The following is a 14536-nucleotide window of genomic DNA, read 5'->3' as shown; positions in this document are numbered from 1 at the left end:
AAGACCTGGCACAGCCAAGTAAATAAAAATCTCTTTTTAAAATGTGGAGTGACTTATCCAAGGCCATATTCACAACTATTTAGACTCAATTCTGTTCTGTGTGGATCCAGACCACTGTCCTCACCAGGAAACAGTACACACTGCCTCCCATGAAAGCTGCATGACAAAAGAGCATCAAATCTCTGCTGTGTCATATGGCATTTGGATACATTCTTTTGAGTGTCCTGCTGAATGTAGTATTTGGGAGCCCTCTCTTTGAATGATTCAACAAAAAACACTTTTTGAGGAATTGAAAACTACATTTATTGATACTTGTATTTGAAAAACTCAAGGATAAAAGGGATTAATGAGAGTAAGTTGAAAGAAATCAGCAAGTGTGAGGCCTGGATGGGAGTAAGATGAGGGCAGGGGCAGCAGCAATGTGGTTGGGTCAAAGTGGTCCAAAACATGGTGTTGTCAGTAGTTCCACATGTAATCACATGCAGGGTAAATTATTCACATCAACCAAATTAATGAAAAGCCAAGGTGTGAATCAGAACATCAGTTTAATTCACAAAGGGAAATAGTCAAATAGATCAAAATATCGATGTGATTGATTGATATGTTGGTTGGTCAATAACCCTCTAGAGAATATAATATAGAAGGCCTAATTATAATTTAAAAAAGTGGCCTGGTGAGCATGGAACCAGCAAAAGGGAGTTAACTGGCTCATGGGAACGATACATGTCTGTAAGCCTGGTGCAGCCCTCTCCACTGTGGTGATATGCGAGTTGAGGAGGCATGATGCTCGTGTTTTCTGGTCTGAGCAATTTCTTCCTTAGCCCTGAACAACACTGGAGACACAGCAATGAGTCTTCTTGAAGACACTATTTGCTCTACTTGCAAACTGTTGTGACAGGTGTCAACTCACCTGGCTATATGTCAGTTTTCCTGGTTATAATGACATGCCCGTTTGCCTTCATGGAACCATGTCTAGTCAAACCTCCGTAACAACACAATTACAAGTCCATAGGAAACTACTCTGATGGGTCATTCCTTCCATTATGTATGATTTTAACAATGTGAGTGTCTGAGAGGAACTTTTCCTCCAAGATCAGGCACCTTACTTTATCTCTGTGTGATGAAAAGGAGGCTCAAGACCAAACTGAGAGCAAGTCTGGGGTTGATAGGTGCACAGCAGTAAAACGGTACAATGCCTCCTTCCCCTCGTTTAATGCCTATGTAGGGAAAAGGGGAGAGAAAGAGAGAAAGTGATTTGGGGATTAGGAGGTGGAAAGGATAAAGGATGCACGAATAAGGGTACTGAAAAAGAAGAAGTGTTTCCCATGACTTTTAATCTCTCAGGTGCTCCTATGTTCTTCCTGGATGAATGTGGGGCTGGTCTTTTGATGGACTAGACCAAATATCCTGGATACAGATCCAATAAATTTTAACTTGGTGGGGGATGTAAGAAAGATCTGGCATGTGGAATACTGCTAAGGACAGAGAAGCAGTGAGTTGCCCCGGTGGAGAACTACAATGCTTGACCGGCAGGATTAAGAATTTAACTTCACAATTTGGTCAAGGGCTGGACCTGAAGGAATGGCCACAATTTCCCACCACAGTATGTTTCTCTAGTGATTACATTTTCTTATCTACTTATTCTAGTAAAATATGAAGTCTAGCTAGACTTCTCCCCATAAAGAGAAAAAGGAATATTCACAGAAGGTATGCACTCAAATCTAAAGAGATGGGAAAGTGATTAGTTAGTAAAGGACCTTGTCAATGTTCAATTCCAAATATGTCAGCCTTGGAAATACATTTTTCTTTACGTGAGCTTTGTTTTTTCCTTAATCCAGTTAACATACCGGGACACCTTGGTATATATGCCGTATTTTCCTTTCATTGCACACTCTTCACCCCAGCTAATAATTCCAGTTAAGAAACTGGTACCTTCAACTTCGGTAACATGGGGTCCCCCACTGTCTCCTTGGCATGAATCTTTACCTCCCTCATGGTAGCCGGCACAGAACATGTGATTGTAGATGGTGAACTTCGTGGATCGAAGACACGTGGCTCGGTCAACAAGTGGAACTTTCAGGTACTGAAGAATTGAGGCTGACCTCCCTCTGTTGAAGACTTTGCCCCAGCCACTCACATAACCGTAACCAAATTTGAGGAAGATGTTCGTGTATTCCCTGTCAGCAATGCAAATAGGGGTTACATAGCTATTTAGCTTTAAGGGTTCATCCAGCTCCAGGAGGGCAATGTCGTGGCTGTACTTATTAATAGATGCGTTGTAGCCGTGGTAAGGAATAGCACGAATCACATTTCGCTTTTGCTCTGTAGGTTCTGGCTCCTCGGTGTTATGTTCACCTATAGAAAAGAAATGTCTTTTTCAGCCACAGTCTCTCCCACAAAGAAACACGTTTTCCAAGTGTCCATCTAGCATCACTTCCTTGTGGTGGTTTAGTCGCTCAGTCGTGTCTGACTCTTGAGACCCCATGGGCTAGAGCCCACCAGGCTCCTCTGTACCTGGGATTTCCCAGGCAAGAATACTGGAATGGGTTGCCATTTCCTTCTCCAGGGAATCTTCCTGACCCAGGGATCAAACCCTGGTCTCCTGTGCTACAGGAAGTCTCCTGCATTGCAGGTGGATTCTTTACTGACTGAGCCACCAGGGAAGCCCCTGTCCTTAGCTGGCAGCTTATATTCACCCACTGAAAATAAATTTCTCTTCATTCACATATCACCTTTCACATAAAGAAGCAGATTCTCCAAGTGTCCACTTAGCACCATTGAATTACCTGCCAGTCAAGCATCAAATATCTTATTCTTGTACTGTTACGATTTTGGTAAAACTTAATTGAGGGCCAGTGCATACTTTTCAGAGCAAAAAGCCATTCAGGACCATCAGATAGATGGATCTGTTCACCCATGCTGTTTACAAGTCTCATCCTGTTCACAGGTGATAATGAATTGACTCGTTATGAATTATCCTCAGTTCAGTTCAGTCACCTAGTCATGTCCGACTCTTTGCGACCCCATGGACTGCATGCAGCACATCAGGCTTTCCTGTCCATCACCAACTCCTGGAGCTTGCTCAAACTCATTCCCAATTTCAAGGATTTTGACCACTTGTTTGAGCACAGATAATACATTCATTTGGTCATTCATTCAAATGTTAACTAAGGGCAGGTTATAGCTTGTGTCAGCGGTAAGGATGTAAGCATCAGTGATGTGACATGGCTTTTGCAAAGGCTCAGTCTGGTGGGGAAATGGACACATCAATAGATAAGTATATTTGCACTGAGATGAGTACTAGTAAAGGTCTGCCAAAAGAATGATGCAGAGGGATTTCCCTGGTGGTCCAGTGGTCAAGAGTCCACCTTCCAATGCAGAGGGCTTGAGTTTGATCCCTGGTTGGGGAACTAAGATCCCACATGCTGTGTGGTGTGGCCAAAAAACAATAATAATAAATAAGGATGGAATAAGTTGGATTTTGAAAAGATTGCCTCTCTACCACTAGTTCAACTTATTTAGCAATGATCTTAATAGACTCTAGTAAAATATGATATGGACTACCCTGGTGGCTCAGTCAGTAAAGAATCTGCCTGCAATGCCGGAGACGGGGGTTCAATCCCTGGGTCAGGAAGATCCCCTGGAGAAGGAAATGGCAACCCACTCCAGTATTCTTGCCTGGGAAATCCCGTGGACAGAGGAGCCTGGCAGGCTACAGTCCATGGGTTGCAAGAGTTGGATATGACTTAGCTACTAAACCAACACCCAAATGATACAGCAGTCATATAGATCCAGGGCTGTTGCAAACAATTACCATCCCTTGTTTATTTACCTGCAACAACAGTAATTTTAACACCAGGCTTGATGCAGTGGGCTGCAGTTACAACCCATTTTTCATTAACAATGGAACCTCCACAGAATGCAGCAATTTCACCATGCAAAAGGACCTGTGGAAACAAAATGATGAATCTTACTACATAATATATTTGATCTACAACAACAACAACAACAAAACACGTGTGCTATTTAGAAGAGTGAGCAAAAAGTTGGCTTCTCAGTGCTGGCTGAAGTGGAGTGTTTCTGGCAAGTGCCAGTTTTGAAGATGTCTTAGTGTTCCTGGAGCACAATCAAAAAAGCCATTTCTGAAACTGTCTTGAAGAGAATGAGCAGTGATAGCCAGGGGGAGTGCTAGATGAGGCAACTAGGAGGAAATAGCTTCTTTGGATGATGTAGGGTCCTTGGATTTCTTTTCCAGGCGAGTCAGGTTCTCTGATAGCATAAATTGCTTCTTGGGGATATGGCTGGTACATTCAGAAGCGCACTGACTTGACTCCTGGAGATCAAGTGATTACTGAGCCTCCTGTCCATGCACGAGGAAATCTGCTTGCCATAGAGCATTTGAAAGAAAAACTACTGACTTTTCCAGGAGATCTTTTCAAGTCCTTTCTCAACAAGAATGATATGAAATGAGACTTAATGTCTGTGCTATGGCCACTCAGGCAGAGAGCAACAGCCGAACTTGTGCACTCCTTCTGGTCTCCCCCCTACCATCTCCACCTCCTCACACTGGATCTGTAAGCTGCCCCTGTCCTAAAAGCTCTACTAAGCTATGTTTGATTTGGGGACAGAGATGTTTGAGCACTACCTTGAGCCTGGGTGTGATTAGATAAGATGCCAATCCATTCTTTCATCTACACATTCATCGTATAACCAGAGTGGACTATGGATATTTTTACCACCTCAATGTCTAGATCAACTTGGAGAATTTTCACTTCCTGTGTATGCAAGGGCCTTGGTCCACCTCTTCAGGAAGAAAGCTGAGAAGTGTGAACACTAGAGGGCATACTCAACATTTGGTAAACCGTTTGTGGGCACTGCTGCCCTTTTACTGAAGCACATACAGCCTCAGGCATAAGCCCACTCATAATAAACTAAGAAAAGGGAGTGGTCACTCCTTTCTGGTGTGAGTCTGAGAAGGTCCTTGGGGGCATATTCTAGTGAAGATTCTTTTTGTCCTGAATTCTATTTATTGAACCCTGGCTAATCCTAGACACTAAAGCACTAGCCTCCCACATGGAGACCTATGGGGCTGACTCACTGCAAGCCTCTGACCCTCTTCTCTAAACACAGCTTTCCCTCTCATTCTAGCTGTCGTTTTTCATGTTGAAAAATAAAAATATAGGAAAACTCACACAACATAATAAACACCAGTTCACCCACCGTCCAGACTCAACAACGATCTTAATTTTTTTTTTTTTGAATCTGTATTGCTCACTGTGGACAAATCACTGTGCTAAGTGTTTCATGTACATTTAATACAACACTTTGTGGAGTGACACATCCATAGAGATGAGCAAACCAAGGTTTATATATGCAGTTAGTTAAGCTCAGTTAGTGGTGAGGCTGGGATACAAACCCTAGTCTGCCTGGCTTCAGACTCTAGGCTTCTAAGCGCCCAGTATTTCTCCTAGTGTGCCGGGGTGCTTATAAAATGCAGCTTTGGGAGCCCACCCAGATTTCATCAGAATATTTGATGCATGGGATGGGAGAAAATGCAAATCTCTAGAATATCCTTATGCATAACTAAATTCGAGAAATTCTGTTTCCGAATTTCCACGGCTTGGTGACCTTTATGTTTTAAAAGTGATTAGTCCAGGAGGAGCTGGCTATACAATTTGCGGGGCTCGTTGCAAAATGAAAGTGCAGGTCCCCTTGTTCAAGCTAGGAAAAAGTGTCATGGGAGATACTAAAATAAAACAGTTTTGTTTTTCTTCTGTGGTCTCTCACAACCTATCATGGTGTTGTGAATTTACTGTTTAAAGTTGGGCTCCCTCATGTGTGGGGCATAGCCACTGGGTGAGCGCAGGCACTCACAGGTGCCAAGGGGCACTGAACAGGCACTCACAAATGCAGCTCTCAGCTGCCAGGTCCCCTCTCCCATCAGCCCTGTGCTGGTGCCCTGGTGCCATCTTTCCTTCCCACTGGTCCACTGAAGCAATCAACAGCCAATGGTGACTCCCAGGGGATTTCAACTTCTGTGTCAGGATATGTTCAGTTCCTGGAATGAAGGGAGGCAAGAGGTTTGCCCCCGTTATTCCCCCTCCAAATGTGCTAGGACCCATTTCTGGCCATATGAGATGCCATGTGGCCATGCCCCTTCCTCAAATGGCAGAGAGTCTGGGCACCCAGCTTCAACTCTCTGTGTGCCTATGCTGGAGGAGGATGACAACAGTAGCTGTTGGCAGTGAGGAGGGGGCATATGCCACTGTGCCAAGGGTTGGCGGTGGCAGTGGTCATTGGGCGGCTGGGGAAAGGCGAGACAGAGCTAGCCAAGGCACCAGGGGACAGGGCAGAGGAGGGTCAAGAATCCACCCCTGTGCGGTGCTAAGAGGTGAGCCTGCAGTGACTTGAGGTTCCAGGTCACCAGCGCACGCGTGCTCCATTGTCTCATTGAACTTGAGTTATAAAACACAAATGCAAAGCATTGAACTACAAGTGCGGGACCCTTTGGAAGACAGGGCCCTGCAGCTGCACTGGTTACCAGTTCTTGAAACTGGCCCAGACCTCAGGTGAGTATCCTCACTAGGCGAATTTGTGCAACACTGTTCTTTACTGGGTCTCATGACTACAACTGAATACATCTGCTCAAGTACAGGAGTTAAGCATTCATATACAATGATATAATGGTGCTTACCCTCTATATGAGAGGCGAATTGGACATCTCTCAGCTTAATGGGCTAGTTAGGCCAGAGTGAATGATAGCCACAGCCTCAGGCACAGAGACTATGTTGTAGCTAGTCTGATTCCTGCCAAAGACTTGCTGCCTGGAGCTCCTACGCTGTTCTGGTGGATGGCTGAGAAATACAGTTGTGTCCTTTCAAGCCCAAAGAGTGTTTTTTTTTTTTTTTTTCCCCATTCCTGATTAGTATTAGAAATTTTGGTAAACATCTTTGCCAAGAAAAAGCCCTAAAATACATTTACATTTAAAAATATTTCAAGTAACTTGGTTTTGGAATGTTTACTTGACTACTTCAGGATCACAGCTATCTAAATGTTAGCTGTTTGGAGATGAGCTGTCTGCGTGGCCAAGGACAAGTTCTTGTATGACATCACTTTGGAGAACGATCAGAAAAATGGGAAAGCATATGTTCTGAGCAAGGTCTTCGAGTGCTGATCTGTCAAACATTTTAATGTTTGTTATATCCTAACAGGAGCACATTTTCTCTTTCACACACACAGATACACACCAAACACACCCACATACATCTGCAAAATACACATTCACATATCTATTTTGATGTTCTTCACTGACAATGCCAGCCTAGAGTAATAGCTGCTCCCCTGTTTTTCCTTTTTTTAACCTTTTAACTCAAACTTGACCTTTCTCTGTCGTTTCAGTAAACTCTTACTCTCCATACCTAGCCACCTCCCAACAATATTTCTTGGCATACTTGTTCTCTTATGTATAAAGAGCAAAACCATTTCTACCTGAGGTATGGCTTATTAAGCCCACAGGTGTGGCTCACCCAGCCCTTGGCCCTACTTCATTTTTCTGGGCACAGAGGGGAGGATCACTTTTGGCTTTTAATGGCTAACTAGACTAGTATTGACATCTGCATTGCAGGCAGATGCTTTACCATCTGAGCCACCAGGGAAGCCCAGTCATTGAAATAGACTTCATCAAACCATCCTAGAGAAGAATTCTCTAAATGTTCTGTCCAAAATAGTTTTGTGGGGCCAGATGAGATTACATATGTCATGTTTTCATTTCTGCTAATTGGAACTGTATAATCTGAGCTAAGAAAAATAGAGGATTATCTTTTCAAGTGAAGATATATCTATAGTCTTAGGAAGTTCATGTAATATCTTATCTTCCTCCCAATATCCCCCCCCCCCACCAGGAGAAAGAAATTTCCGGTGTATACAGATGGTAACTACTTGTTGTCTGCCATGGGGGTGTGTCCTAATCAAACAGAAAGAATTGGGTCTGTGTAGGCACACCCACTCCAGTATTCTTGCCTGGAGAATCCCATGGACAGAGGAACCTGGCGGGTTACAGTCCAAGGGCTCGCAAGAGTTGGACACAACTGAGCAACTAAACAACAACAATATAAAGGATTAAAGAAAGCTTAACCACTTGGTTTCCATTGTATTCTGGCTTTCTCAATCTCATAGAATGATCTTCAAATGATTAAACGTACAATGAAAAGTGAAAGTGTGAGTTTCTCCGTTGTGTCCGACTCTTTGCGACCCCATGGACTGTAGCCTGCTGGGCTCCTCTGTTCATGGGATTCTCCAGACAAGAATACTGGAGTGGGTAGCCATTCCCTTCTCCAGGGAATCTTCCCCACCCAGAGATCGAACACAGGTCTCCTGCATTGCAGGCACATTCTTTACCATCTGAGCCATGTAGCTCAGATTAAACATACAATACTTATGGCTAATAGGGAACCTGAGGCCCATAATAAACCAAAAGAGAAAGACCAGGCACATCGCATCCATGGCCAGACAGATTCTAACTCAAAGCAGAAGAGGAGGGTGGAGTTCTTGGGGGCAAGTTCGCACATGCTCAGAATTGTTGGCTGGCTGGGTCAAGCGAATAGGACCAAAAGCCAGTGAGAGGTGTAGAAAGCTGAAACTCAGTGCTGCTTCCTCCAATTTCTGACTTTTAAGCTGTTGATGAAGGTAGTCTCATAATATAGGTGTTGCGATTTCCCTGTTTTCTCTAATGTTCACATCTTTCATCGCTTCCCTTTGTAGCTGTATGAAATTTGAGTTCTGTTTTAGTTGCTCACCCCGCCAAGGATATACCGACTCTAGGAAATAGCCTTTCTGTTCCCATATAGTGCAGTCAACCCTCTAGCTTCCTCTCTCGGCTCCTGAGTGGCTCTGCAGAGTCCCCGAGTCCTCCAGGGGCCCTGAACCCGGAGCTGGGCATCTGGAATGAAAATGCAGGTTAACTGGCCTCACGCCTCCGCTTCTCTCTCAGGCCCTCTGTCGCTGTGATGCGGGATTAGAGGTTAGAGATTGGTCAAGTCTGCCTGCGCCTTTGACCTTGGGGGTCGGAGGTCTGAGCAGCCGGAAGCGCAGGGACTTCTGGGAAGCCCCTGTGGCCAACCTGCTGCGGCTGCGGCGGCTTTGCCTCCAGGGGGAAGTTGAACCGAAAGCCCTAGAATAAGGTAAGCATGCACACGGCCGCTGACAACCGCGCGAAAGGTGAAGCTCACTTCTTAGGGTCTCAGAGCGGGGTGGGGTGGCCGCGGTCCCTAGCCTGCCTCGACTCATCTCCCATCCGGTGAGCCCAGGCCCTCAACGGTCCGTGATGGCCTTGTCCTGCCGCTGCGGTTCTCGGGACACAGCAGCGCCTCAAGCCAACAATTCCATGAGCATCTGCTAGACCAGATCTGCTCCCCAAGCTGCCCGGCTCCCGTGACTGACCCAAGTGGCCGGAACGGCCTTTCTTCATTGGGAACAGGATCCACATGCCTGCCTGGAACTTTCATCCCTAAATCCTCCAAGAAAAAGTCGTCGCCCCCGTGCTCTTGTGGCCCTTCAGCTCCCGCCAGCCAACAGCTCACCTAACCCTTTTCTTGAACAGATCAGAAGTTCCCAGTTCGTTCAAATTATTCATTACTCTATAGGAAACTGAACTTCATCTGGGCCTCTTTGCCAGATTGCTTCACCCACTTGGTCGTGTGATTCCCCATCCTCTTTTACTGACACAGCAGCATTTTGAATCTTTTTTAGGTGGTGTTGCAACTCCAGCTGTTGCTCACTTTCTCTTGATGCTTGGCCTTCAGCAGGGGTGTTGCAGTCAGGTCTGCAATCAAATCAGGTATTTCCACCTTGCAGATTAACTGAAATGGTGGCAGTTGGCTCATCCATAAATGGGGAGAGATTCTGTTTTGTTTTTTTTTTTTCCTGTTTTGCCTGTGTCTAAAAGTAAATTTAAACTTTTTTTTTTTTTTTCCATTTGGCTGTGCCGGGTCTTAGTTGCAGCATGCAGAATCTTTAGTTGAGTCATGTGGGATCTAGTTCCCTGACCAGGGATTGAACCTGGGCTCCCTGCATTGGGACTGTGATGTCTCAATCACTGGACCACCAGGGACATCCCTAAAAGTGACTTGTATATTCAGTTTATCTCCTGCTTTTGAAACCTTTTGTGAGAAATTGGGTGCAGTGGGTGTGGAGAGAGAGTTTCTCTGGTGAGGAAGGAATCAGTGTGAAAGTGTGACAGGGTCTTTCTGGAGTATCCTAGGGAGTAGCATGGCTCTTCACATTTGGAAAAGACAAGACTGAAACCTGGTGCTTGGTACCTCTGCAGTCAGTAATCTTACTTCATATGGATGAAATAGTGAGTAAATGTGTGTGGGGACGAGTGATCTTGAACACTCCAGATGACCTTACCTAGGCTGATAGGAAGGAGACAACAGGTGCACTCACTATTAAGTGTGCAGCAAGGAAGACATGGAAAGATTTGTAATGATGGGTCTCAAATCTAGCTCTTGGTTACCTCAGAAACATGGACAGATGATTCTCATGTGTGTTGTCTGCAGATCACACCTGGAGAAATGTGGGACTAGATACCATAGGCCCACTATTTGGTGTTTTGGACCCTAGCTGCTGGGTTTCCCTGGTGGCTCATATGGTAAAGAATCTGCTTGGAATGCAGGAGACCTGGGTTTGATCCCTGGGTCAGGAAGATCCCCTGGAGAAGGGAATGGCTACCCACTCCAGTATTCTGGCCTGGGAAATCCCATGGACAGAGGAGCCTGGTGGGCTAATGTCCATGGGGTTGCAAAGAGTCGGACACGACTAAGCCACTAACACACACACATCCTAGCTGCTATAACAAGTTTGTTTCCTTTGGATCAGTGAGTTTCCAATTGTACAGTGTTCAGAATAACCTGAAGGGCTTGTTTGTGCTCAGATTGCTGGGCCCTACCCCCAGAGTTGCTGATTCCTGTAGGTCTGGGGCACAGCATGAAAATGTACAGTCCCAACAAGTTCCCAGGTGAATCTGATGCTACCACACCTTGAAAACTACAGCCTTGGACCAAGCCCCTACCTCCTATGCCCTGCCTGGGTCCAGGACCCCAGTTCTTGCCTTAATCCTTCCTGAGTTCTTTTAAAAATGCCTTTGAAATACCCCAGTTTCTCTGGACCTAGAGACTTTCTGACTCTGTCCAGTTCTCCCAGGGGCTGAAACTGAAGTAGTACCCAGAGCCCCAGTACTGGTAACCTCGCTTCCAGACATCCTTGTTGTTTGTTGGAAATCCTGTTATGCCATGTCCTTGATGCCAAACTCTCCTTGGCCTTGTGTGGTAGCTGTCTCTGGATTTCTCTCTCAGCAACTCCTCAATTATGGGGATTTCCTCATCCTACTCTGTGCTGAAATGTGCCTGGACACTTCCCTCATCCCAATAGGTCTGACTGATGTCTAGTCTCAGCCTCCCACCTGGCCTGTCCCTTTTCCACTGGGCTCCAGTTTTGACACACCATCCACACCGAGTACCTGCCAAGGGAATTGACCTCTTGCAGCATCTTCTCCACCCACCACACGATTGAAGTCATCGAATGATTGGTTGCTTTGAGTGACATTATCCCAAATTATTTCAGCTTCAGAAGAATTTTCATAGTTCATATTGGAAAAAATAGTCTCAGCACGGGTGAGCGTCTTAGAAGTATGTGAGACAGAGACTCGTCCACAGGGAAATGGCACTAGACAAATGGAGAAAAAAAATTAGTATTCTGGTATTTCTCATTGGCTAGTATTACAGAAGTCAGGAGTGAGGCCCATCCTTGTCATGTCTGAGAAGCAAGCCCATCGATATTTTTTAAAAAATCGAATCAATGAATATAGTCTCAAACTAAGAGGTTAATTGCATTATTTCCATGGGAAGTTTTCAAACGGCTTCATGAAAAGGACATTTGGCTCAGGAATCTGTCATTTTTATGGAAACAGAAGAGGTGTTCCCAAATCAAATTTCATAAGACTTTTATCTTCCCTGGTGGCTCAGATGGTAAAGTGTCTGCCTACAGTGTGGGAGACCCGGGTTCAATCCCTGGGTCGGGAAGATCACCTGGAGAAGGAAATGGCAACCCACTCCAGTATTCTTGCCTGGAAAATCCCATGGATGGAGGAGCCTGGTAGGCTACAGTCCATGGGGTCACAAAGAATCAGACACAACTGAGCAACTTCACTTTCACTTATATGAAGTCCAATGACTTTCTGTTTCTTTACGAAAAAGTTGTATTTCCAGGTGTGGAATGGAAGTCTGGGGATTGGTGCCATATAGCCTTGATTTTAGAATTAGGTAAATGGGATGTCTGCTCCTTATTGTTAACAGGATTTCACTTTTTCTTTTTTGAGGCCACACTGTGGGACTTTTGGGATTTTAGTTTCCTAACCAGGGATCAAACCCAGGCCGCTGGCAGTGAGAATGCAGAGTCCTGAGCACTGGACTGCCAGGGAATTTCCAGGACTTCTTTTGTAAACCAAAATGCCTTCAAGATTCCAAGGTGGAATTTAGGTATCGATTGGGGAGAGGTCATTGTGATTTAATTACCTGTCTGTTGAGTATTAACCAGATAAATTACTATGATTATAACCACCACATCTACCTGGGCACTGGCTACATTTTATCTTGGGTTGGTTTATTTCCTAAAGAAAAGAAATCATCTACTGATACACTGGGGACAAGCACAATGGAAATTTGTAGTCAAGCAAAGTCACCTCACATTTCATTTCTCACTTTCCTTTTATCCACATTCCTTATAACAGACATTTCTATAGCAACCAGCTGTGGCAAAGTATCATGAAGACAGCATGTGGTTGGGAAAACAGGAAATTAGTTCAAAATACTTATGTATAAATATAAATCATCAACATTGGCTCGAGAAAAGGGACCATTACTATTGAAAGTCAGAAAAGCTTATTTTAGGTTTGGCTTATTTATTCTGCTAAAACAGGCTATATTCAGAATAACACTTAATAGTTGGAGGTGGTTCTCCATTTTTTCTCTTTCTTATAACAGAAAAGGACTTATAACAGTTTAGCTACTATGCTGTCTACACTGGAAGTTAGGTTTTAAAGGTAAAAACAGATATGCACATACTTCTCCCTAGGTAGGCTAGTTTGAAGCTGTGTATGTCAAGAACCAGGTAGAAGGATGGGAGGCAGGCAGGTCCTCGAAGCATTAGACTCTTCATCTTAGTGCAATCTATATACTCTTGTCTTCTGGTTCTTTCTGTAATTTCCTCTGCCAGGTGCATTGCTAAGATAGGTATCGAACCCAGTTACAGAGGAATGGTGTGTGATTTATGTATCAATTTAATAAGCTATCAGGCTTTGGAAATGCAAAGAAATTATATCTAGTTTGCTTCAAAAATGTCCCATAATTGATCCTGTGGAGCCTACATTTAAAAGAAAATTTCAAGTTTCTGCTGCCTTCATTTCCAGAGAAGAGCAGTGTGAAAAGTGGAGATGCTGTCCACACACCAGTCAGCTGTCAATATGGTGGCATGGTTGACATAACTGGGAAACATTGCTTTGTCCACTCCTGTCTAGATTGACTGTGCTGATCAGCTTGACACAACTCAGAACAGATAGTTGTCTGAACTATTCTGATGCCAAGCGTGTAAACTCAGGCTGAGACCAAAGGATAGAAAATAACTTTCTCAGTGTAAACCAGCCACGCTTGGACAGATCATGCTTAAAATTCACCAGCCTTGTACTAGAAGCCTATCAGTCAACCACGTATGTATCTTTTATTTTTTTATTACAGGATTACTACATTAATTTGGCTTCATGAATTATAAATATGCACACAGAAATCACACAAATCAATTGCTTCATGATATAAAGGTCAAAGGAGAAAATTGGGTACAGAAAAGAAGATGGAAGACAATTACAGAATTTCTATTCAAAATGATGGTGCAATTTGAAAAATTAATTTGCCCATGCTACTAGCCTTTTCTGTGATTTCAAAAGCAACTAAAAACAAGGAACGAAATTACGTAGGATGCTAAAAGTTCAAATATGCATTTGGAAAACATATCTGCTGAACCAGAAAAAAAAAAAAACAACTTAGATTTTGACCTGCTGGTTCACAGGACTTTTGGTCTTCTGCAAGTCGGTATCCAGCAGTACAGGAACAAACCACCTTGTTATCTGTGTCCCTTTTACAAAACTGCTTGCATCTGCCATTCTTAATGCTGCATGTTGCATCTGAAAAAAAGCAAAATCCACAGCAATAACATCAAGTAACATACAATTCTAAAAAAGTACATGAAACCACTAACTCCGGTACAGGTCAAATATAAGCTGGGAACATTTGTGGAGAGAAGTTTGTGAGCCTTGAGCTAAGAGTAGGGGGGAGAAAAGATAAAATTCTTAGTATGGCATAAAAATGGTGGCAGCAATATATGTGATTTGGCATGAAACTGAAGGTGAAGATATGCTATTTTCACAAAATCATAGACTGCAGTGAAAAAAGCTGCTTATTAAAGTATAACAGATTCCAGAAAGTACCCA

The 14536-nt window shown here is 44.0% G+C and overlaps 1 protein-coding gene across 1 annotated transcript in view; it reads right to left on the bottom strand.

Annotated features, from left to right (window-relative positions):
* Positions 1-278: 278 nt before the first annotated feature.
* Positions 279-14536, bottom strand: part of F9 (coagulation factor IX) — a 33588-nt gene continuing 19330 nt past the window's right edge. The window contains exons 5-8 of the mRNA XM_043897671.1: positions 14102-14230; positions 11516-11721; positions 3833-3947; positions 279-2355 (exon numbers count right to left, since the gene is read on the bottom strand). Coding sequence (XP_043753606.1) covers positions 1808-2355; positions 3833-3947; positions 11516-11721; positions 14102-14230 — 998 coding nt within the window. The 3' untranslated portion in view covers positions 279-1807. The remainder of the gene's footprint in view (positions 2356-3832; positions 3948-11515; positions 11722-14101; positions 14231-14536) is intronic.

Source organism: Cervus elaphus, chromosome X, assembly GCF_910594005.1.
Source record: "Cervus elaphus chromosome X, mCerEla1.1, whole genome shotgun sequence".
Lineage (NCBI taxonomy): Eukaryota > Metazoa > Chordata > Mammalia > Artiodactyla > Cervidae > Cervus > Cervus elaphus.
This window is presented reverse-complemented; position numbering and strand designations above follow the sequence as displayed.